The sequence below is a fragment of the Oxyura jamaicensis genome, chromosome 2 (genome assembly GCF_011077185.1).
Source record: "Oxyura jamaicensis isolate SHBP4307 breed ruddy duck chromosome 2, BPBGC_Ojam_1.0, whole genome shotgun sequence".
NCBI classification, from domain to species: domain Eukaryota; kingdom Metazoa; phylum Chordata; class Aves; order Anseriformes; family Anatidae; genus Oxyura; species Oxyura jamaicensis.
This window is the reverse complement of record NC_048894.1, coordinates 61,965,325-61,992,169: the sequence shown is the minus strand read 5'-3', so window position 1 is coordinate 61,992,169 and position 26,845 is coordinate 61,965,325. Positions and strand designations below refer to the sequence as shown.

At 38.8% G+C, this 26,845-nt stretch overlaps 1 protein-coding gene across 5 annotated transcripts in view; it reads right to left on the bottom strand.

The window, feature by feature from the left end:
• The window catches only part of BMPER (BMP binding endothelial regulator), a 157,630-nt gene that overhangs the window by 121,268 nt on the left and 9,517 nt on the right, over positions 1-26,845 (bottom strand). For 4 of the 5 annotated variants that reach the window (XM_035316957.1, XM_035316955.1, XM_035316956.1 and 1 more), the window contains exon 3: positions 9,466-9,565. In XM_035316957.1, coding sequence (XP_035172848.1) covers positions 9,466-9,565 — 100 coding nt within the window. Of the gene's footprint in view, positions 1-9,465; positions 9,566-10,309; positions 10,365-26,845 lie in introns of those variants that run through there. The other variant, XM_035316959.1, reaches the window with a different exon arrangement.

Sequence of the window (26,845 nt, the reverse complement as noted above, 5' to 3'; positions counted from 1 at the left end):
CTCACTGGAAAAAAAAAAAAAAAAAAAAAAAAAAAAAAAAAAAAAAGGTTTATTAAGTGAAAATAAAGTATTCATTAATAAAGCTTGTTTAATAATGCAAAATTGTTCCAATTAAAACTCATTTTTTTGGAAAGCCAAAGTGTTTCTTAACAAAAATTTTAAAAGCAATACATACCCCACTTTCTGCAGGAAAAAATGCCCATTTTCCTTTTACCACTGCAAGTTGTTTTTTTTTTTTTTCCTAGTCTATTTTATTCAAAATGGGCCTGTTCAAAAAGCCCACTAAATCAACAGGAGTTCTGCCAGATACTTTGAAACACAGACATATACATAGACTCATTAAGCACAAAAATAAGATCAGTCAAGTGATGCTATGGAGACATAAACCTACCTATACCTTAGCAGCTACTCTAACAGTCATTGTTCGATGTGTAGGGTGCCCTGTCCTGATCTGCTTTGGACTACATTTTGCACCCTTCTGAAAATAATGACAAGTTCTCAGTCCTACACCAGTGAATCTTCAAACCCAGTGTGCAAGCAAACTTCAGGGTCACAGCTCCAAACTGCTGAGGAACTTCAAATACAAACAAAATCATTTTGTATTTAAAACAAAATTTAAAGAGAACCTGGTATATGAAGATTATTTACAAATTGTTGACTGCCTCCAGTTAAGACCTTAAACAAAAGGAGGCTTGTACTTCAGTACTTGCAGCATTCAGAAGTTTTTCTGTGCTGAGGACACAAGAGAATTCTGCAGGTGCTTTGGCAATTTCACTTGCCTAAGCTGAAGCAGCTATCTTTTTAAGAGAGTTGATCAGTAGTGCAGGAGCTGACTGTGGCAACTGAACCTTTGATAAATATTGAAATATAGATCTGAATCACACCTTTTTTTTTTTCTTTTTTAAAGTAGAAAAGCCTCTATGAAGTAATTTTGAATAATAAAAAGTGTTTAGATTCTCAGTATATTAATTACGCTCTTAGTCAGCTCTTACACATGCAAGTCAACATGTCAAAAGAGGAATTTAAACCCTATGTTCTTCTTAAGCATTTAAAAATCCCATTCTGAAAAATATCAATTCCAAACTGATGTTTGTACAAAAGAAAACAAGCAAACAAAAAAAGCCACACAGATTTGTACAAAATTTTGTCACAGTCTCACTTCCTTCCCACTGCAAAACCTGACAAAAAGCAAAGTCTGTTCAAAGCATTTTAGCATCCTCAATAAAAAATAAAAATAAAAATAAAAATAAAAAAAGAAAACTGGCCATACAGAGATTCTGGTCCCAGTCCGAAACAGAATTTACACACATGCTTGTCCTCCACTCCAAGTACTCAAAATGAACAAGCTGTGTTATTGAACATCCATGAGCATGTTTTACTGTGTAGGTCTGGAGTCTTCAACATGATGCAGCACCACAGCCCAGGTTGGAAACTAATTTTGACTGCAAAATACCTTGCATACTTGCTCACTATTTATGTTCTTTCATGTAAAGTGTTTTATCTGTAAGAAAGTTAATGACCTGGGATAATATGTATGTACAGATGTGCATATTAAACTGAAATCCTCAGTTCAAGGATTAGTCTGGTTGAGAAAGCATGAATGTGTTGTGCTCATGCAGTCTCACAGCTTTCACTTGAAGTGCATACCCAAGCTATGCTACAAAATCCTCTGCCCTGCAGCACCAGCCAATGTCTCTGAGGAAAGCAGCAAGGTGGAACCAAGTTCCACCTGCCCACCAGCCTTTGGTGATAAAATGTGTTGTCAGCACTGGCGGATGGCACAACAGATATCACTATGGTAGGGAGAGCTTGCAGGCAGCAAACCTGATATTTGGAAAGGGAAACCAGGATCAAAAAGTTGAGTAAGGGAGTTAGAGAAGCCTGATGCAAACACCAAAGCTATATCCACCAACCATTCTTCAAAACTGAAAGGAAACAAAACCCACACACCAGCTAGTTCTTGTGATCCTCACTTTCAATGTACAAAACTCTCAGCAGATACCTGCAAACATCTACCTGGTCTTTTCTAACCCACCTAAATATAGAATGAAAGTCTACGAGCCTCACCCAAACACAACTGAGTGAAACACTCCTGCCCCAACTTGCCAGCTTAGTTGAGCCATCCTAGCTCACCCATGGTTAAAGGTCCACCACCACGCTTGGCTTGTAAAGTAGCACTCATTACGTGATTCATGTCCAAAGACCTAAGCAAAGGCCTTGATGCCCATTTCTACAAGAGAGTATGTCCAAACACTCTTAAAGTTCCTAAAAGCCATTTTAATTCCCTTTGGAAATATTATTACATTAACTTACTGTCTCCATCTACCATTTGAAAGGGAGAGCAGGGGAAAATAATAAATCAAGAAAGAACCGAGTCTAGTACAATCACTTAAATGCCAAGCACTTACTCCAGTCTGAACACTTACTTAAAAACATTAAAAGAAAAGGATAGATGGAATGTTTTCAAGAAGGGAACTCCAAAAGCCAACGTTATTGATCTCATGATCAAGGTAATTATGATCTCATGACGTATACACCATCAGGAAAACCTTTAGGATTCTACATATGGAACAAAGTTAAATATTGCTGGTCTATATCAATTTTAATGGAGTAAGTGTTATTCATATCAGTCAAAGAGTGTGTTCTAATTTTTTAGTCTTTCAAACTTCTTTCTTTTAGAACAAACGGTGTTTTATCAATGTAAAATATTAACTTCCAGGTAGTTGTAGGTTTTGTTCCTATTACCAACTTCAACCCAAATAGTTCAGATAAGTCCTGGATAAACATGAAATCTGAAAGTTGCTTATCTGAATCAAACCAAACCACCAAATACTTTGAAGTTGGCCAATTGTTGTATATGCAAGTGCAAATTGCTAATTACCTTCTAGACACCTCATAAAGGCAAAATGACCCTCTATATTTGAGTTATTCCTGCACAATAAATTACCATAAAACAGTTCTAATTCTAAAGTTTAATCTCTTCTAATTTACTAATTTAGCCACTTTGGTTCAATGTTGTGCATACCTTCTTTGTACACCCTAATTTCAAATATTATTAACCTACACTTGGCTAATTTAATTTGAAAGAGAGCAATTTAATTCCAAAATAAGCATCCGCACATGGATTTGGACTGAAGTAAAATTAAAAAAAAAAAAAAAATGCAAATTACAGCAGATTTCATTATTAGCATGTGGGCAAGTTGACAATCAGGAAGTAATTTATCATTCCAGATCCTGTAATATTTTTAAATGACCCTCTTTCTTCCCCAGACACCCGAGCACAGAGCAGTATCATGAAAAGAGGGAAATTGACTGGAAAAGACAGATTAGTAGTGCTAAAACTCAACCAGTGTCCTCAGGAATTCATTAAAAACAAGCTTTTATTAGTCAATTTGACATTGCCTAATAAGATTCCAGAAGAGATTTTTACTTATTTTAGGCTAATGAAAATTTTATAGACAAGTCATTTCCATATTCTCCCAAGAGAAAATGATAGATTGGTGCACAATAGACTTGCTTCCCATCCCTCATTTTTTCAGCATCTTTCTTCTCCTATTAGTTTTTTTTTTCTTGCTTTCCCTCCACTTTCTATTTAAAAAGTAACCTTTCTATTGGCATGGAAAATAAACACCAGGAAAAAGAAAATAGTCAGAAGACATGTTTTATTTAGTTTTTGATAAATTAATCCTCAGGGAGGATCCAGGCATGCTAACACTAAATACCAGTTCTAGCCCAGAAAAAAAAAAAATAAAAAAAATAAAAAAATAAACAAAAACAAACAATAATTTGCACATTCTGCAGTATTTAATCTGTTGGGCAAAATAAAAGAACTGTGAATCACATATACATGATAATTTTTTTTCACATCTCTTAGTGATGGTAAAGCCATTGACAAGCTTCTAGTAAAGCTACTAGAAAATTAAACTTCATATTGGGTAATCCTGGTCTTCCTTTGTTAACATAGAAGCATGAAAATATATACAAAATCTCATGCTTTTTGTCTCACTCTAAACAGAGAAAATCCAACTCTTTCCTCTGTAACTACAAACAATCAAATCTATTTGTAGCTGACCCACTGCAATTATCATGCCCAATAGTTGTGAGGCACAGGTGCCGTATAAAGGGCATTCAACACAGCAGTGTAAAATGGCCATTGGAATGAGTGATGCCCATTCCAATGGAGAGGAGGGAGAATTCACTCTGTGGTATCCATAAGAACTTTGCAATCTGAAATACCATATAGTTAGAGCTGCTGTTCATTTCTGATCCTATACCCAGTGTAATTGCCAAGCCCAGCAACTGGAAAACTGTGACTTCTTATGGCTGTGAATGGTGTCATGAATTATTTATATTATTTATTTGTTTATATTTATTTATACCTGATTTCCTCACACCAGCAAAACCATTTACCATCAGTACACCTTACAATTTCAAAGTTAAAAAGTAAAAGAAATTCTTACTCCGGCCATAGCCTACTAAAGTACTTATTGTGTTGTTCCAGACCAATGTCATGCAAAAGGATGGTTGCCTGCAAAGCCTCCCTCCTGGTCTTTTATTTCCTTCTACTTCGCTGCACTGGCCACAATGGCCACACACAAAGTATCAATGCATTCATATATTACCACAGAAATCTCATACTACTTTCTAATACAACTGTCCTGAACAACTTCTTTATGACAGTAGAAGTTTGGGTAACTGATGCTTGACTGCAAAACTATTTATGACAACATGACAATATAGTTCATTAAAAAAAAAAAAAAAAAAAAAAAAAAACTTACATAAATGGAGAATTATAGTAATCAAGGTAACAAGGAAATCTAAAATTTGAAGCACTACTGAACGCTGAAGTGTATATCAGATGTCAAAGGGATATGAAACGTATGTGCTAAGAGACCTTTTGAAGAAGAGTTAAATCACAGGAAGTGGTGATTAAAGAGAGACATTTTCTTAGGCATAACCAGAAGTAACCAACGCTGACACCACAAACGGAGGTCCTCAGAAGCTATCTGTCACTGCTAAAAAATCCCTGTCTTTTCTTGAAATGCAGAGTTAGAAACAGTCAATGCTGAGGTGAACATATAGCCCTAGCCTCAAGAAACTGGCCTCCTGGCTCAGAGCTGGATCACATTAGAAAGAGACTGAGAGGTAATGTGAAAGGCCATGAGAAAAGTTAGACTTCATTAGGTCCCTAAACCATCTCTTTCCATAATGAGTTTCTGCCGGTACTAGGTTATTTAGATAAAAGTGACAAAGATTTTAGCAAGACAATATATGACTATCTTCCCAGCCTATACCCTTCCATCCATGGATTAGGTTGCATCCTTATCTCTAAGAGATTGTCTTAGCAAATAGAATGATTTGCTGTATGTTATAGTGTCTCACACAAAGCTTCTCTGGTGATGCTTACAACAGGGCACCAAACTGGTATCACCTATCTCATACTGAGAATGTCCACAGGTGAACTAAATGCCAAATATATGGCTCCTTCAGGGCATTAGTATAGTAGCCAGAAAAGTGATAAACTCATAACCTTGCTCTAACTTCCCTTGCAAGCCAACCCTGATAGTTGAAATTCTCTGCAATTCTCAAGCATAATACTGGATATCCTTTCCAAGAAATGCACAATTAACTGTGATAGCTTTGGATATTCAATATCCCAGGGAACTAGCCCTCCTGTTGCCTGTGCTGTGACTCCAGATCAATGGAGCATAGCTTGTGAACCTCTAACTTCATTAACTTATAAAATAAAAAGAAAAAGACAATTTCTATACAAGAACTCTAAGAAACTTCAGAACAACAAATCATACCTATTGTAACAAATACCCACTGATTTTGTCTTTGCACATCCATGGAAGATTCACATTCTTAGGATAAAAGAGTAAACTATGGTGCACAACTTTAGAAATGCAAGCTTTATCCAACCCTGAGCTGGTAATACCAGTTCTTCAGAGAGCAAACAACTTATTGGAGGTACAGAGAGCTCTATATCCAAGTGACGGGTCTCCATCCAACTAAGTAATTAAATGTTGCCAAATCTATTTCTATAATTTCAATGACCTCATATGTTTTCATTAAACATATTAAATAAAATTAAAGATGAAAAGTGGCCTATTTATCCTATGCTAAAGTAATAAGAGGGCTTAATTTTTAATACTTTTAAAGTGACTGGTATGCTAGAGGTATATAGTATGTTTTATAAAATACAGTAAGTATCTGTCAGAAAAATAATTTCACTGAAAGCTTTCACTATTATGCTGAGTTGTTTGCATTCTCCTTGCAGCAGGGAGCCATACTCATGGGCCCACATTTCTCTGTTCCAGACTTTGCACAAACACACGGTGAAAAAGTGCCATGCTCCACAGACTTCACTATCTAAGGTCCTCTGTGCTGAAAGTCAAGAATAGTGTTAAAACACATTGCTGGTCTGGAGAATTAAAACATTAAGTAAAGCCAAATCTCTTAATATGTTAGGGATAACATGTTTTTCCATCACAGTGAATGTCATTCTGTTTTTTGTTCTGATTGCAAAAGCCATACTTGCTGCTGTTTTCTTTCCTTTTGATTTATTCACAGAAAGGAACAAAGTGGCAGAAGTTATCTAAGTCGCATAAAAATACCCAAAAGGGAGCAAAGGACTTATGCTCAGCAGGCAATAATTTGCAGAAATTCTCTAGCAACAATTCAGGCTTTCCTGTGTGCAAAGCTGTAAATACAAGTTCAGCTGGATGCATTGCTGCAGGCATATGGTAATTTTTAATTCCAGAATGCTATCAGAAAAACTGGTCCTACATACTCAGTCCTCATGCCTTCCCCATAATAGAATTAAATATCCTGGCAGCAGTGTCACAAATGACTCATGCATGGTGGTTTCCTTCCTACACTAACCAATTCTGGATACATACCCTTTGGTCTTGATGTTATCCTCCTAATGTTGTACTAAAATGACAGCAGCCACTCATTCATTCATTTACTCACTCATTCATTTCTTCACAAGGTAGGAAGACCTGAAGCTGTCAAAGGGAGCTGGCAATAGCCCATAAGGTCTGATCAAGCCTTTCTAGGTTTTGGGAACTAAGCCAAGAGAAAAAAGAAAAAAAAAAAAGAAAAAAAAAAAAAAATCAGGTCCTGGTGGTTTTCTTTGCAATGTTTTGTTCAGGCTTAGATGAAATGCAACCAGTAAAAATCACTGTTTCCTTTTTCCTGCCTGTGTTCCCTATGGGCATTCTGGCAGCCTGACAAAATAGTAACTGAGAACAAATGCTGCAGGGCCAAGTCCCGGCTGCAGCTGAACTCCATGCTGGGAGTGCTGGAGAGCTGTTGGGACACCAAAACAAGATAAAGCACTACGCAGCCAGGCTGGTGTTCACACCCTTCATTCCCCAAATACTTCCCAGAGGACACTTCCTTCAGATTTTTGCACAGAACAGAACAGAAACTTCAGTAGTGTTCAGAAGAGCAGGAGAGCAAGAAATTCCCTCGGAGAAAGGTGGTTCATTCAGTCTTTTCCTAGGGCACCACAGCAATCCAGTGAGAATGTGTGGTGTTGGGACCGCTGTAGTTGTACAAATGTATATTTATCTTTACTTTTCAGAAAGGTGAAAAAAAATAAGTGTTTCTCTACAAACTTGAGACTGCTTAGTTTCTTTAGGAGCTTTTGGTGAGGAACCTTGTTGGATACCTATTAGAAATCTAGGAAAACATCAGCTGTCTATATCCTTAACTGACCCCTTCAACTGACTCTAGCAGTTTTGTAAGACATAGCACTTCCCACTTACATCACAATTTCGCATTCACCTCCTAACTCTATTTTTTTTTTTTTGTATCAATTTTACTACTTTTCCTGTTAGAGATGTCAGACATACCAATCTGCAGATACCAGGCTCAAGCCTATTAGCAACGTTCTGTAGGTACTCACCCTAATTCAGTATAAACAGAAAATCTTACAAGGAATCTGAATTAAAATTTCTATCTAATGATAATAGCCCATACAAACTAATTCCTGTATCCTCAACTTTGGAAAACTGACATTTGTTTAATGCAGAATCATTCTGTATGCATAAATACACATATGCATATGCACACATACAAAACTTTCAGGCAATTTACAAACTACACATTCCTTTATCAAAATTAAGAATTACTCTCCAGCACAATCAAACAATATTTAGGCATCATTTTCTATAAATCTGACACTAAATACAACTTGATAAAATAAATTATATTTATGAGAAAAATAACTGAAAATTCTGTGGAACACAATGCTTTTTTTTTTTTTTTTTTTTTTCTTTTTCCATTTAATTTCCTTTTCTTTCAAGTGTCAGAATTTTAGACAAATCTTTGGACTGGGACTTGCTGATAATATTCTAAAGTTGCAGCACAGAATCAAAGCAAAGCCCAGTTAGCACACCTCTGCAGCCATCCAGGAAAAACACATACCCATCATGTCTCTTCCATGTGAATTTCAGTGTAATCTGTTTTTCTGCATTTGTATTTCTCCTGGGAAGGCAATAAATGCTTGCATTTCCCAACAATTTATCCAAACTTATCTCCCTCCCAAAACCACTCTATCACCACTGGGGAATTACAAAACAGAGAAAAATAAAGAAAAGTAAAGCTGACTGAATCCAGCATTTTCCACCTCATGGACAGTGTAAGCAGTCTCTCAGCAAAATTAGTGTTTTACAGAATATTACTTACTGAATCAGTATTTAAAAAAAAAAAAAAAAAAAAAAAAGAAAAAGATTTTTTGGTATACAAAGACTGTTTTGCAACTTAATCTACTTGCACATTTTTTCATGCGAATTAATATAGTAATTGCATACCATACATGTTCAAACAATTAAGTTGTTTATTATTTGATATCTGATAATTAGCTCATTCTAAAGAGCTTTCAAGATACAGTGTTTGTCAAGAAATAGATACATAATGCTTGGATTGCAGCCTGCTTTGGCTTTAACAAAAACGTCCACAATATTATTATTTGAATCAGGAAATATTTAGTAAAATTAATAGTATTTGGTTTGTTTGTATCTAGAAAAATAGAAATAGTCGGGATAATTATTATGCTTTTTGTTAATAGCAAGCACGATTCCTGTTACTTACCACATGAGGAATTCTTATGTACTTGTAACTACAATCAGTTTGATTTTGAACTAAAATATTTCCAATAGATAAAGTTAGAGCAGGAGATATCACTCGAAAGACTGACAACACACCAGCAAGGTACAGTCAATATGTATTTCTAATGGATTGTCATTGCACAAGAACTAATAATCACGAGGTGAGCATGTGAATTTATGAATCTCCATCACATTTTTAAATATACGGTTTATAACTGTGGTTATTGTTTTTCTGAAGTTTTTGGTGTCCAGCTGAGAAGTTTCCAAATTTGTCCTGTCTCTGGCAACATAAATTTGAACTGATAACATTTTTTAAAAGAGAGAAATAAGAGGAAGAGAACCACACCTTTGCAGCGTTCACAGCAAGCTCCTCTCTGCTTAATGACGAGAGCACACTCCTTGGAAAGCATGGGACACTTCTCTCTTTTGCATGTCACTTCCTTATTCTGGAGAAGAAAAAAAAAAAAAAAATGAAAGAAAAAAGATATTATATATAAACCAAATCCACTGTTACGTTTCTTGCAACTCAGAAAATAATACGTGAGCCTAACAATCTGCTCTCTTGCTTCAGGAGGTCTGTGATTGAAAACACCTTTCAGCCCTTGAAGGAATGCAGTAGAAGATAGCTTCTGAATTATTCAGGAGCACAAGTGAATGGAGTTTAAAGCCCACTAAAACAATAATTCATAATCACTACACATCATAGTACAGAAAATGTGCCCTATTGAAGAAGACCACTTTACTTAAACAGACAGCTAGCTACATGATGTGCGTGTTAAAATATTCTTGAGGGGTTGCCCCGTGAACTACAGAGTTCAGGAGTCATTTTTCATGCTGACATAAGGACAGACAGCTGAAGAAGAGGCGGCAACCTCAAAGAAAACAAAATTCTCTAGCAGCACTGAAAATCATTTTTAGATAGCACACTATCCAGAGGTCCTTCCAAAGAGGCGGCTATTACTGTACTATAAAAGAAAACACAGTAATTCATCTCTTTCTCCCCAAAATGCTTAGAATCAATGAAACAATACAAGCAGGTAGAATCACTGTACATTATAGTATCATCTTTCTACGGAAAAAAAAAAAAAAAAAAAAAAAAAAAAAACACTAATTATGAAGGCCAAAGAGCACATTGATCATATTAAGAGAGTCAATATAGGTTGTATGACAATGAGCACAAGAAACATTACGTTTATAGCCTGGCTTTACCCTATGGTGTCAATCATTCTAGATAACCCTACCCTTAAAAAAAGGGCAGAAAACAAATACTTTGTTTTGTTGTTGTTGTTTTTTTAAAGTCAAATTTTGCTTCCTGAAATTCCTGACTGAAAGTAGCCCTCTGAAGTGACCTCCACCTATAATTAGTAGCTCAGTTCATTAAGTGACATAGGTGACCATTACTAGATGCAAGCACCCACCTTACCCAGTCTCGTGACTTAATTATAGACCAAAAAATTAAAGGCCTAGAAAAATGTAAATCATAAAACTAAATCATGCTTTCCAGTCCTTTTCTTCTGCTCCCTGTGGCCTTATTCAAGGTGCCTGTGAAGGATAACATGCAGCTTTTATGACACTCCAGCCCTTTGTCTAAAATCAGAGGTTTATTTTCTTCAAAGTCACTGCCTGATCTGACAGGAGCTATAAAGGCTCTTCAATCTTATTAGTGTAAATGAGGAATAACTCTAGCCAAGCCGGTGTGAAATCAGTAAATGAGAATCCATCCTTAAATTGTTGCTTGGCTGAAGAGCAGCTGCAGCAACATGAACAACTACTGTAAAGAGACAGGTCACTGCTAGTCACCGACACATGCTGGCTGCTTTGCATCACTCCAGCATTGCAGAGCAACCATAAATGCAATTTAACAGGCTAGTTAAGTTGAATTTATGACAGTGCTCTAGTTTTGGGTTGGCACAATGCAGCCACATCAGCAAGACTGGCTCAGCAACTTGTTTTTAGAGCACAGGGTGAAATTCTGATTTTCTTTACATGAACATAGTGCCCCTGATTTTGCCTTATGTCAGCCTGATAAAGGACAGCAGAAACAACTTTACCGAATCTACTACACACAATCTGTATTTTGAAGGGTTCTGCTAAGATCTGACTCTCTTTAACAAGAATTTGTTCAACAAAAGATTTAATAAGCCTAGTGACTCTATTACCTTTACCTGCAGGACAGTCTTCTGCAAGGTGAAAGTGGTCTGAAGGAAAAGCAAAATCCTGTTTGTAGTATACTCATTTGGAGAACACTATTTACCTAGCTGGGACATGTCATGGACCCATGCGATGTGTAATACACGGTGTCCCTCTAGGCCAAACGAGCTGGGTAGAACCATTTTTGTGGGGCTCATCAGGCAGCTGCCCCTCAGACTTCCTGAGGATGAAATTTCTATTGAGGATGGCAAAAGAGGAACAAGGCGTAAAATAGCTCCGTATTGCTTTTTGTTCCCTGACTCACAGGGGCCTCCTAAATTTGTAGAATATTCCAAGCTGGAAGGGACCTACAAGGATTGTCAGGTCCAAATCCTGGCTCCATGCAGGACTACCTAAAAATTCAACCATATGTCTGAGAGCATTGTCCAAATGCTTCTTACCTCTGGCAGGCTTGCTGTTGGACTCCTGGGACAAACATCTCCTGCAGCCTGAATTCTGAGCTAGCTTCTCCCCTTTTCTCCTAAGCCTGGCTTCCCTCTGCCCTCAGGTACATCCTGACATGATCATTTCTTAACAGGAAGTCTTCCTAAGAATGACCCTAACACATATGTTTAAACAGGTGGTATTTGCTAGATAGCATTCTGAACTAAAAGTCTTCTATTTGGCCTAGATCACTTCAGTCAGAAATAATCTCTGCCAAGTTTGGTACCATTGAGCCATCCAAGGGTGGGCAGCCAAATTTGGATCTCACTCTTCTTATCATCAGCAGCACCAGTGGCTAAACCCCAAAATCAGAACAGAAGATTTTGCAGTTCATGACCTGGTGCTGAGGGCAGTTTTATATCAAGCAGCTGTTCCACAAAAAATACATTAGTGGCCCAAGGTTCAGCACTGGGAACTGAAGGGTCCTCATCCCTCAGAGGGTGCCTTTTGCAGTAGGCTGCACATTCATATCCCCGTAGACCTAGAATTACTTGCTTCTCAGTGACCCAGCTTCAGCAGAAAAGGGGTTTGTCCTTCACACTCGCAAAGGCCATGAGTCCTGATAGCAACGATACTTGTGGGGAAAGTGGGAGATGAGTCTTTGAGTTGCCTCCAGAGGTGGCAGGCACCAAACCTGAATCACTACAGTGAGTCACTACAGCATAGTGCTAAAAGGTGGAGACAAGACGAGGTTCTACACTTACCCCATTTTTCAAGAAAGAAAGAAAACAAAAACAAAACAAAACAAAAAAGCAGGATGAGCTCTGTCCTTTGGAGAAGAAGCTGCAGCCTCCTGCCTGCAAGAACAGCTCTGTGTATCCCAGGTAAACAGAGCCAATCCTCTGCCACCATAAGGACAGCTGAGCCCTGAAGCAGGGTGGTATTCACAAAGCTGATGTTCCTCCTCCGCTCTAAGCTGTTGTTGCAGGTGAGCCCTGGACAGCTCAGAAACTGGCTGTGTCAGATGCCAGCCTAAGGTGTTTAACTATGCAAGCAAAACATGGAAAAATAGGCCAGAAGATGTGGAGGAAAGGGTTAATACCATGCTGATCCATCATAGGACAGCAGCAGCAGATAAAATAGGGCTGGTAAATCACTGTTTAGTCTATTGCAGTCAGGCATTATCCACTGCAGATCTCGCAGGCCCATGGGGTGTAAAAGTAACAGAATAAAACAAAGAGCAATTGTCACCAGGAGCTTTTTTTTTTTTTTTTTTTTTTTTTTCACCCTGTCATCCAAAACACTGCACTTAATGCATACTGTCCATTTGCTTATTTCAATTTTGCTGCCTCCTTCCCTCCCATTTCATAAGGGCAGAGGGGAGTGTGAAAGCAAATGGACTTTAGCAACAAATCCTTTCCTTCCAAATGTATCCCCTCCTACTCCCAGTAAGCATAACATTTCAATACTTCTCCCAGCCATATATTAGATAGTTGCTAAGTAGCTGCATGCAGGAGAGCTGTATTACCAAACCTCCCTCTGTGTTGTCAACAGTGTCTATGGAGTTGTTGAAAGCTCTCAGATACTTTGATTTTTGCTGTTCTTAAGAGAAAACTTCTTAGATGGCAACATTCAGAAGCCAACAGTTATGGGAGGGTAGGGGATTTTTTTTCCTTTTGTTTAAACGACATGCACTCTGGCACTGAGAAGTGCGGAAGAGACACATGGCTCATAAATACATAAACCATTTGCTAAATCAGAAACCTGGGAGTCAGTCAAAATCCATAATAGGATCCCAAGATTCATAATAAATAACTTCTAATTATAGTCCTGCACAATAGTTATTTTAAACAGATGGTTTTATAGATTCACATCTGGGATTTTTTTTTTTAATTTACTGCTCAGGCACACACACACATAGAAAGGGAGAGGACATCGCAAGACCTCAGCTAAGGCTTTTATTATTGTTGGAAAAATATGTATTTTTTAATAGAGGTCAGGCTGATCCAGAACAATGCTGCCACAGCTGACGCAACTCCCCAGTGAGCTCTTGGTAAAGGCTTTGTGCTGAAATCTCAGGCTCCCTAGGTAAGGAAAACTTAGGAAAGTGCTGGAGCATCACCCTGGACCCTTCACCTGCCCTCAGAGTCTGACAGCAAAGAACTCGCTTTTCAATGTGCCTGGGGGTAGATCAGAAAGTTTTGGTGGGTGCCCATGTTTCTCCCCTCTCCCACATTTTGCCAGTGGGAACCAAAAGTCTCTCCTTGAACTTGGCTTGCAAAGGTGATGTCAAATTCCTGTACAGGACAGATACATTAACCAGAGCTTATACTGGTGTTGCTGCCCCATGTTGCCTTTACTGCAACCCACTCTTGACACAATTTGTTCACCTTCCACATGCACCTCGTATTTTTACCTTCCATCAAAGACCCTGCACAAAATAACCCAGTCTGGTGACAAAATATATCAAACTAACAGCCTTAAACTCATGTGGTACAGTTAAATAAAATGCCAACATGAAAAGAAAAAGAAAAAAAAAATCCTAAAAATAAATCTGAATATTTGGCAGGGATCTTAGAGAGGACTAGTGCCAAACCACAGCTTGGAAGCTGCAGCCAACTGTCTACAGGGTTCCCCACTGGGCTCCAGGCGGCTCACAGCAGCCAGCAGGAGGATGGCTCTTTTCAACCTGGATTTGGCTTGGAGGAAAAAAATCAGGAATCCACTTCATTTCTTCAGGGCTACACCCGTCAACAGTGTTGCGAGCCCATGGCTTGGCTGTCACCTGTGGAAGACCTCGCAGATATGGATTCTCAGGGGGCTTGATTTCCAATGCAAAAATCGCCCGGGGGCCCCCCCCCCCCTTTTTTAAATGTAAATGCATTTCTGATATCCTGAGAATATTGAGTATTTATGCTGAATAGGAAAATTGATGCTTAAATTGTCATTAAAGCAAAAAAGGCTGCTGTACAGAGAGACTGTAAAAGCCACAAGGACAGATTTGGTAGAAGTATAAACTATAATTAATGGCTAATCCTGAAAACATTCATTTTTGACCATTATTCATCACAGTACCTCTGTGATGCTCATTAGTAACTCTCACTGAGTCCTCCTCCCTGAGTAGCTCAGAGTGTCCTGAAGTTCCAGCAAGAAGCCTGTGGGATCATCCTCCAAAACAATAACAATGTTCAAACAATGGCAGGGAATTTGGGATGCAGCTTTCAGATGTGCATATATGACCCTGGGAGAAGAAAGAGCCATTTAAAATGAATGAGGCCGGTGCACTCAAGTCACTTAGGCAAAATCCACACTGAGAGGTGCAGGAAAGGCTGAAGCACGAGTTGAAGCACGCTGTGCACCACCACCCACACACTGCTGGCTCTCTTCCAGATATTGCACACAGCCAGGGCATCCTCACAAGCATCCCCAAAGCCATGCTCATTCCATATGAGACACAGGAGCAAGGGTTTGGACCAGTGCTGGCCACAGGCTCAGCAAAATTGGGGAGCACAGGCTCCCAGCTGTGTGTCTGCACCAAGGTTTACGTGCAGACAGCCCCGATGTTGGGCCAATCTGAACTCGAGAACAGGCTCAGACACGTGCATAACTCATGGCCTAGACAAATCCTGAGGCACTTTGTGAAAATGCTACCCCTTCTCCTTTGGCACTCTTGACAGGAACTTTATGTCTCAGGGCAGATTTTCGAACTTCCTTTTAACTGGTGGAGCTGATGCAAGCAGGCAATCCCTGCAAAGTGCTGCAGGCCTGCTGTCTGCAGTGACTGTTTTTCTTCTTGAGTAGGAACTGTAGACTTAGGCCTCAGGGAGGAGACACCACTTCCCAAGGAGAGAGGTTTGCAGACATTTTAGACCACTATCAAGGGAGGACAAAAAAAGGACTCAATTCCTTTGTTCTCCTCCAATTATCTATTTTTCTTTTCCTTGCAAAAACAAATACAATAACAAAAATGGTTTAGCACACTAAATGTTCTTTTAAATTCAAGGTGGAAAAGATATTCCCCTATGTGGCCATTTTCTGCAAAATAATACAGGTCTCTTTGTTTACTCACATAAACCCACAAACACCGAGGCACATACACTTCACCATAGAGAGACAGAAATCCTATTAATTTTAAGCATATATTTAATTGTAATGGCACAACTCACAACAGTGCAGCCAAACATATATTTCAGTACTTCCAGCATCAAGGCCTTGCCCATGGTACAACACAACCAAAACTTCAGCACAAATTGCATTAGACAGAAGCAAATGACAGTATTTAATCAGGAACAAAATACATCAGTTCAGCCCAAAGAGCATCTTTTTCATTTAAAGTGCAGTGCATATGGTAGCCTCCAATTCACTCCCTCATCCATGTAATCTCTATTTTTTTTGTCCTCTCTGCTCGGGAGGAGGCTGCAGCTCTTGGTGGTGGTACCAGCCACTGCCTCCTGAATTCGAGCTCTTCCCACTCCCTAGGAAATGGGATTAAAGCAAAGGTCCTGCTGAAAGATGACACCAAATTACACTGCAAATGGGTATTCCCCACCACTGTGAGGAACACATTAGTATGTGCAAGTCATTCAGGACACATCACTCACAACCCCTTACAGACTGAACAGATACTTTTTTCAGTGTGTTTAATGATGTTTACCAGCATGAGAAAAGTGACCTTTGTGGCCTGCTTCAGTTCTGATCTCCCCTGACAGCAGCCTGCTGCATTATGTGGTGAAAGGAAGGCGCTCTTCTACACTTGCTTGTGTTAGTGCAACTGCAGAGACTGCTGCTGGGATCATGATCCTAAAACATTAAACATCACCTCAGCACATGGTAGGAGCAGATCTCTGCTCCAGAGAGCTTATCAACAAAGTTGGCACAGCCAGACAAAATGACCATAACTGCACATTGTCAGAAAGCCAGAACAGGATCCAGGCCTCTTAGCTCTCCACCTCCCAATCTCCACCTCCACTTTAAGTGGCACTAGCATTACATCTCTTTAACTAAACAGCTAAAGGCAAAACTTGATGAGTAAACAGAATAGTGTATGAGCGTCTTTTAGCAATAAAAGACAAGGTCTTCAGAAATTCCCAGCAGTTTTTATTGCAGTCCAAAAAAACTACCTATAGTTATCCAGGGTCACACTCTGAGGTTCTTGCTGGGGACCACACCTCTGCAATTCATGAGATTCTTGCATTTAGAATTCACATCTTTTCCCCTTTTCTGTGTTTTCAACAACTGAAAAAAGTGTTTTTGTTCTGTCCTGTCTGAAAAATTAACATTAACTTAGTCCCATCAGTACAGCCTCCCATCAAGGTGCTTCTTTTTTCTTAATTATTGCCATCCTGGTTGTACAGACTATTCTCATTTAATTTTCCAATAGACTTATTGCCAATGAGAGAAATGCAAAATGATGGAAATTGGAGGGGAAAAAAAAAAAAAAAAAAAAAAGGCATCAAAATATGAGTCCATCAGCTCAGAATTCCTGGTTTTGGATGAGTTCACAACATCGATTACAGGTCGAATACAGATTAATGGTAATTTCTCATCTATTGGTGTAAATTAAAACTTAATTTGGCCTTTATTTAAAATTTAACATAAATTTAATTTAAATTTAATTTGAATTTAATTTAAATAAAATTTAAATTAAAAATATTTATGCATGGTAGAAATTACTTCATCACATTTTGATGGGCTAAATCTACAAATATATGTTGTCCAAACAATAGTTACTTGTCATTGTATCTTTATTTCCTTCTGTGTCTGACATCTACTTAAACTTTACACTGGAGACTTAGATAGAAGCAATTACACTGGTCTTGGGTTTGAGCCTGCTCTGAAAACTTTGAACAAAGCAGCTCTTGAGGCCATGTACTTCTTAAAGAGTTTAAAAAGCCCAACGGGCCTCCTAACTTACTCTGCAACAAGTCATATCCCATGAAGAAACTCACTTCTGTACAACACAAAAACAGGGCTAGATTAAAGAAAAGGGAAGCAAAAAAAGCAAGGTCCCCTGTTGCTCTGTCCGGCCAGAATCATGTCTTTTACTGCCCATATCCTCTAAAGGAATGATGCTCTCATGATATATTACCCTAATACATCACCAAGTGACAGTTTTCTCATGATACTGTATCCTCAAAGATGTGATGCATGCCAGAAGCAGCAACACGAGATCTCAGCTGGAGGGGGTGGGGTAGGGGGGTAGAAGTGGAGGGGAAGGATTTTTTATTTTCTTATACATTTTCAATCTACAATTTATTTCTTAATTTTATTTTGTTGGAAAATAATAATAATAAAATCCCTGCCAAACCCAGCTTCATAATCCAAAAGACTGTTAGAAGCGTCACAGTAATAGTAGAGCTTTTAAACTGGAAAGCACCAAAAAAAAAAACAACAAAAAAAAAAACTCTTCATTTAATTGAAGCAAGCTTTGAAATAGGACCAAACAACAACCAAATAAAAATAGTAGCCCAAAAGAAAGCAACAAGAGTCTGTTCTCTATTATAAAATTATGTAGACAAGAAGCCTCCAGACACTGGTGTTTTAATGAACTTGCAAGTAAGCTGAGCGCTGACCATGCATTGTTTTCTTATGCGATCTTGCCTGTGCTACACCGTGATTTTTGAGGAAAAAAAAAAAAAAAAAAAAAAAGAGGTTATTCAGGGAGCAAGAGCATTTTGGCCAGGACTCTCTGAAGGGGGCAAGAGCTTTCAGAGTCTTTTTATCCTGCCTCCAGATCACAAGGGCTCACTCCTCTTTGCTGCAGCTGCTCTGTACTATTGATAGTTGGTGCCAGTGCAAGAAGGCTGAAACCATGGGAAAACTTGGTCAGAAAGATAAGCCACAATGATGTTTTATGTGAGACATCTCATTTCTACAAGTCTCTGCTTTAGATCTACTCAGATTCCAGATGGATGCAAAGCTTTACTGCCATAAGAAAGAGTGTGGAATACACCATTGGTCAAAATACTCCCCTTTATTTTGACCAACTGCCTTGCCAAATCAGGTTTAGATTTTGACTTTCAAAGCTTCAGCCGACACTGTAGCTACTAGGAGAAAAAGCACATTTGGACTTGTGAACTAAGCAAAAGTGATATGGAAGTAATTGGGAGGAAACAAAAAGCCAAAGCTGTCAAAGTCACTTTCGCAGTCCTTTAGTTGACTTTGACCATATTTTGTGGCCTGGCCCTTGCTGCTTTTGGGCGAGATGTAGCAGCCCTCATTCACAGCACTGCTCACTCAGCCACATGACAATACCATTGCAGTCAATGAAACCACCCACACGAGTTCAGAGGTTTGAGCTGAGCTCTTCAGCACAGACACATGCACAATGCCCTATGTACTGGGTAGGCTCAGTTAATTATGTGGTTATTTTTAAATGTGGCTATGGAAAGAAGTTTGCTGTCCAAAATAAGAAACTAATATTGCACAACCACTTTCTGCTTGAAAAGTCCAGTGGTTAAAACATGTTTTTGCATAATCTTTGCCTTGCAGGGACAGTTCTCACTTCTGAAATTTGAATTCCCTTCTTTCTGTTTTGCACATGTACAAACAAACAGATTCGGGAATGTCCAAAGCTGGTGAATCTTGACTATAATAATACATTGAATAGGAGCAATGCACACAGATTTTTCTCAGCCTGTGTCCCCTTCACTCCTTCCTTTCCCCTTGCACTGCTGAAAGTAAAAAAATAAAAATAAAACCAACAACAAATAAAAAACTGTTTCTGACAAGTAAATGGAGCTGACATTAGAGTGAAACTATAAGGTGAATGGGGTATGTGCAAGCCATTTGTCATCTTGACAAAGTGATTTTCAGTCACCAGTGGGACACTTTAAAGACATCTGAACAGTTGGCCTTGACCACCAGCATTTCTTATGGTTTATAAGGGGCCCCATGGGACTGAGAACATAACCTGCTTTTGGAACCGACTCCTGCAGTGGTACTTCTTGATGTAAAGGCAGTGTGATATATCAGGTGCCATTAAGATCTTTGCTAGCCAATTGTATTTACATAAGTATGGAGTGCAGATAGCATCTTGTTAACCCAATTAATGAGACTCAAATGTCAGGAAAGGGATTATGCCTGGCTGGAAGTACAGAGTGCTAGAAAGGCAGCCACAGATGATTTCATTGTGTGAAACAGCCTTGTTCCCTTTGAAGAGCAAGAGCTCAGGCAGCAGCACTACTACCCAGGCAGCCAGGAGGGAAACCACAGGGGAGGAGGAAAGATGGTCCAAAATCCAGAGGTTTCACACCTTTAGCATAAGCAGGACTCTTTACGATGAGAGACTTAAGTGCCATGTAAAAATAAGAACCTGGGGCTAAACTGAAAAAAACTGAAAAGTATCCGCCTAAGGTCTTAGAAACTTTTTTATTAACTGTGCCTTACTCTGCAATAAGAGATGGTCCTTATCACCAAGTCACAGCCTGATCTGCAATGGAACAGGAATAACATTTCATTACTTCACAACAGACTGTTTTTCTCCCACAGTCTCAAACTACTCAACTGTACGACATAAGTGGAGATGCTCCTGTCATTCATGAGTGACTGCAGGTCAGAGCAGTGAAACCTGAATGGCAAAAAATGAGGTACTTGGCCCCAAAATGGAAAAAGGCTCAGGGTACAGCCTTGTACTCAGTACTTCCCATCAGCTCTCTGCTCAGCATGATGGCTGTAAGAAATCCCTGTTTTGAGTTGTCTTCTCAGTGGAGGAGACAAGATAGTTAGCATGGGCTGCTTGGGCCAATAGCCCAGTCTAAGCAGTAGCCAGTGGGTTAACCAAAATCCTTTAATGATAACGCTGTTTCATGGGCATGGCCACAAGCTGTCCACAAACACACAATAGTAATATTAAGTTTCCAGAAGATGCTTAAAATCCATTTACACCTCTGGTTCCAGAGTCATACATAGCTTTCTTGGAGTCATGTCACATCCATGGACTCAGCTAAAGTTCTGTCTCAACAGTAGTTTTGTGCTGTCTTGTATGAAAGAGGCAATGTCCCACAAACAGGCTGGAGCTACCTAATCATCTCTCCAGCTGGCTGCTTTCCAGTGAACCTCCCTTTTCTTGTAGATGATTTGCTTTCTTTTTCCCTTTTTGGCTCCTACCTTTGTATGTTCCCATATGTGGACTGGTTTAATTATGCCAAGAAACCTGATAATATCAAAGATATCAAATATTATATCAAATATCAAAAATATCAAATATTCAATGCTAGGCACAGAAAACACACCCTTCTTGTAACAACATGTACATAAAACCACTCTAATTTCTTACTAACATGTCCTATAACTCTTTTTTTAAAAAAAAAAAAAAAAAATCCACTACAGATTGATTTTGGGGTCAAAGATTTTTTGCTTGAGGATTAAGAAACCTTGCCAAGTTAAATTGGATATACACTGATATTTTTCCAGAAGGTATACAAATTGTATGCTTCTTCTATTTCCTCGTCGCTTTCGTGTCAGACAAGCTCTGGTTCAGTATCAGTGCATTATGCTACATCTTAAATATCCACATTAACATGTTTCTCCAGAAATGCTTAATGCTTTTAGATCATAGGCCTTGGCCATACTTATGTTAAAGAGTTTTCTTGCACTACTGCACTGACATTTTAATGCATAATTTTAATTGTCTAGCCTCCTTTTACCCATGGCTTTTGCAAACAATCCATCCACCAACCCTTGGTTTACAGACTAAAAAGCTTCTATGCTTTGCATTCTGCCTGCCAACATAATATTATTCATTTGTTTTAATCAAAAGCATTTGCCAGATTGAATCACCAATCCACCTAAACAAATTAACTGCTCCAGCTCTCCCTAGAGTTGAGTATTTCAGGTGTAAAATGCCAAATGTGAAAATGATCAGCCACGCATTGCCATATGCAGAATAAAATATTCTCTGTGAAAAGCAAATGATCAGCAGTCTCCCTGTACTAGTACAGCCAGTTGCCCTTACCAGCATTCTGGGTCCCACAGGCCGTCATTCAGCTAACAACCCTACCTAATGCCTAGCCATACTGGCCAGTTCCTTCCTGCCCCAATGATTCCCAAGCAGCACAATCTGGTAGTGCTTCACTAAATGGCACCACCAAACTATAACCATCATGCGGACCTCAGTGCTGTGGTTTATCAGCTCCTCTCTCCCACATTATCCCTCAACCACGCACAACCATTCAGACAGAAAAGGAGGAGAAAACCTCAGGACATTCAAGGTCTATTATTCTTCAGCCACTGGGAACTCTTAAGACACACCAGAAAAACAGATGTCAATGTGTCATTCTTGCTGGCCACCAGAATAAATTCTGGTGGTTCCAAACTCTGGGACAGATCCAATACCCATTGAAGCCACTCAACATAATTTAATATGAAGTTGCCAGGAACTGTTTATAAACAAACAAACAAACAAAACAAAAACAAACAAACAAACAAACAAACAAACAAAAACTTTTATCTCATCTTCCTGGATGGGGCTCTAGGACACATCAGTTTGCATCCTCCTGGGCCTAAATGTCCAATGAACAGGAAGCTTCAACATTGCAGGCTGGATCTGATACATACACAAGGCAGTACCACCACCATGCAATTGGCTGCAGACACTTCATGGGAAGTAGACCTGCTCCAGAGTGAAATAGAGTATAACTGTGTCTATGCAGCTCTAAGGCACTTAATAAACCTGATACAATCTTTAACACTGAAGCTTTGCTAATAGATTTATTTTAAACAGGGACTCTGAAAAATTGGGGTCTCAGTTGGTCCATGAAAATACCAAATCATTTTCATCGTTTTTCTAAGTGGCATTCCATCCTTTTTGCTAACAAGGACTTCCAACTCCAATGCTATTTAACATTAATGCCTTTTTCTGCAGCACTTTATGGCACAAATGTTTAACATCTCCCTCTCTGAAAACTCGAAGAAACAATACAAAAATTAAAACCACAGACACGAGGTTGACGCATGGAACAGATGAGGAAATGAATCTAGTAACACCTAAAGAGGATGCAAATCATAGCATGTGAAGGCATATTATCTTTTTTTTTTTTTTTTTTTTTTTTTTTTTTGTGAGATAGCAGTGAGATAGCAGTATGCAGTCCTAGTTTAACAGCCTATTTCCCATTTTGGAGCACTATGTAAAGTAAGAGGATTCCAGACAGTGGGAAAACTGGGGGAAAGATGGAGGGAAAAAAGGCAAAAAGTGGGAAAAGAAGTCTAAAAAATAAATGGGAAGAACAGACAAAAAATCCAGGTCTCAGAGAGCACACAAGGTCAGCTCCTGAGGATGAAAAGAAGGGATGGGGTCCACGCTGTACTCAGACACAGGGCTTAGCACTTGATACAGCTGGATGCAAAATGATGCACAAAGCTAGATCTGACAAATGGTTAGACTAGGAACTTTTTAGCTGCAGTTTAATGCATGTGATGAAGAGGTCAAAAGGCCTCAGAGGAAGTAATTACAGCAGTTATTAGGTACAAAATGAGCAAGTACCAGTACGATTGTCATTTTAATAGTAGTACTACAGGTAAAAGCTTTTATATAATATTGTTTTTTTCTTCACAATGGCCTTTTATTTGACCATAAGCTCAATATAAAAAGGTTGCATTTTCATTTGATTTTTTAGTTGTTGCTTAATATTTTTCTTCCCTCAAAAATTTCTATTAAAACATGATGGGGAAATAAAACCAGATATTTTGTGGGGAAAACATATCTATTTTTATATAGCAGCACAAAGCAGAACACCAGAAATTCTGACACTGTGAACCATTCACTTATAGGACCATAATTCTTAAAAAGGCCATTAACAACTCAATGGAAGAAACTTGAAAGCTAATAAAATCTATATACAGGTAACCGTATGCTTTTAAAATGCCATTTCGATATTGGACCAGCTTTTTAATAATGTTTTTCTTATTGGCAATAAAAAAGTGCTTTAACTTAGGCTGATCCATTTTGCATTTATTGTAGACACATTCCAAAGACATTTGCAACTTATATTACATTTTTCCATTTAGTTTATGGCATTTTTATGCCCTTCATACCTTTTCCCATATTATTTATACATTTTAAATATGTTCTTTTGTGTTTGAGCTCTCTGATCCATTAATTACACCAAAGAGAATCTCATTTCCATACTTGATGTGTTGGATCTTCATCATCACTGCAGTGACATATCACCAGCACTCTTCCAGGAGTGTTTTGCCAAGACCTGTAATCAGTTCAGCACTGTGTGCATATATATGTTTGCTTAACGCAGCTGACTCTATGTCAGAAATGTGCAAGTAGTGAACTCCCCACTAGCCCATGTGGTCTGAAAACAACATGAAATAACTTCAAGCCTGCAGATTTCCAGAAAGGCTTAATCACAAGCTGTCACATATGACTGTGCACTCTGTCTCCAAAATAAATGTCACAAGAAAGCATAACGAGCTGAGGGCATACCTATGTAGGGATATGCAAATTTCACCCTGTGGTGGTTTTACCGTGTTAGGCAGCTGAACACCACAACCGCTCTCTCACTCCCCTTCCTCAGATGATGAGGGGAAAAAGTAAAGGAAAGAACAACTCACAGGCTGAGATAAGGATAATTTAATTAAAGAGAAAAAATATTATTAAGGAAATATTATTATTAATTAAACAATTCAACTAAAGGGAAAAAAGGGAAAGGGGAAGAGGGAGGGGGAAAGGGAATAACAAAACAAAACAAGTAAAGGCTATGTGGAAGTGCAGAGGAAAGAAATTACTCTCTACTTCCCACAAATGAGCAATGATTGACCACATCCTTGAAGCAGGGCCTCAATGCACGTAGCCGGTGTTCGGAAGGAGGACAGACGTTTTTGCAATGAGAGCTCACCCCCACCCCTCTTCTTCCTTTTTACACCTTTTATTGCTGAGTGTGACATCATATGGTATGAAATATCCCTTTGGTTGGTTTAGGTCAGCTGCCCTGGTGATGTTTCTTTCTCACTTTTTTGCCCACCCCCTAGGAGGTCCTGATGCTGTGCCAGCACTTCTCAGCAGCAGACACAACACCAGTGTGATACCACTGCTGTTCTAGCTACAAGTGCAGAGCGTGGCACTGTATGGGCTGCTGCTGGGAAAGTTAACATCCCAGCCAGACCCAGTACACATCCACAGTGACAAATGTTTTGAGAGGTTTTACTTCAGAGTAGCTCTCATCTGTTCCTCTGGCTGGACACCCAGTAGCAGCTGGAGCCCCTGTTGCAGCTCAGTTTCATAGAAATCACGGAAATGCTGGATGGATGGGACCACTGGGCCAGGCAGGAGAAGTGGGGCTGAGGGTAGCACAGTGCTTTGATCTGGAAGAAATCCTGCCTGCACACTCTGAGACCACTCTGGGATGTGAAGTGATGTGCAGCAAGTGGACTTCAAAAGGGATGCAGATGGCACAGACACATTACACAGCTATACAATCCATATTCATTAATTCCTCAGAAGTGAAAATTATGTGGAGATGTTTCACATGGTACTACTTGGTCAGGGTGGCCGTACCTGTGTATGGGACTACACTGACTTGAACATTGCCTCAGCACTGCTCATGTAAACCTAGAGGATCAAGCCAGAGTCACCATCTTCTACCATCAGTAGTTTATGTCTCATTCTCAGACCAAAGCCTCATCTTACACACAGGCATCACATTAATGACTTAATCTACATGAGTCATCCTTTAGGAGACCCTACCAAAACTGCCACCTCCAGAACACATAATTAGCCTGCTCAGGCGCTTGATTGAATTCACTTCACACTTGCAAAACAATCTTCATATATACCTACTGTTCCTTGGTCTCTCTGAGAAAGTACATATGGAACACCTAGTTGCACCAGACATGGAGTTTTATCTGTTGTTTGTTTTTTGTTTGTTTGGTTGGTTGTTTTCTGAGCTTATTTTGGGGTTGTTCTGTTTGTTTGTTGTTGTTGTTTTTTCCCCTCCTCCTTTAAGAGATGGCATATACACTTTTAGAGATGGCATATACATCTGTATCTTTTTTTTTTTTTTTAAATTGGATAAAAAATAATAAAGCTTTCATCATGCTGGGGCATGTTTGGTGTTCCAGGAACCCTTCAAAACAATGCTTTCTTTTGTAGTATTATGGGGTTGAAAACTACCAGTACACTACTGTATCTAAGGCTTTTTTGTCTCTCTGTTGTTTTTGTGGGTGAAGAGAAAGCTGATTATATTATGCAGTAATAAAGACCAAGGATATTTAATTTGAAAGAAGATGCAGTCTTGGTAAATTCTGTATTTGATATATGTAAACTATTGAAATTATATTAAATAAAATAGGTATGAAAGAATTGTTTGATGGTTTTTTTTAATATGCATTACTCCACTAAAAGTCATCTGGGCTGCATTATACCTTGACGCAACAACAATTGAATCCTGATGTATGAAAACACTGCCATCTTCACTGAACATGTGTCAAACACTTGCTCTCAGGCTAGTTATGCATTTTCAGCTTGTGTATTTTGACACAGAGATCAGCTATGTTATAGGTAAAGAATCACAGCAAATCTAGTAGCTTTCTTGCTTTAGCCTGTAATGAGGAGCTGGGTCTTTTAGGGGGTACAAGGAGGACCAGGACAGAGGTTCTTTCTTCTATTTTTCAGTTTATTGCACTTGGTTTCACTACCCAGTTGGTTCAACCTAGGTAGAACACTGCATCTTATAATGACAAATTTAACATAATTTTTTAATGAGCAAAGTTCAAATTCTACATTGCACATTTGGATTTAAAAGCAGAAATTTAAACTACAGAATGATGTTTCTAGCTGAATAAAACTTATGCCAAGCAAAGCTCTGATTTTTTGTTTCCTGAGCTCCTGTCTCCAAACTTTTCTCAGGTTTCCAACACTTGGTTACACTTTCTGGCTCACATTTATTTCCTTCTGTTCTGGATTTTGGTGATAAAAGGTTGAGACATATGATTACCACTCCTCAGGTGCAGTTGGCAAGTTTGAGGTGCAGGCATGAGGGAAAGGGAGAAGGGAAAAGTGGGGGGAATGGCACTGTTTTAGATGTGGTTTGTCAAGATCACCACTGGCTTTTATCAGCTGTTTCTTTACACAATTCACTTTGTTCTAAAGTATTTAGGAAAAAAAAAAAAAAAAAAAAAAAAAAAAAAAAAAATTTTTTCTCTCT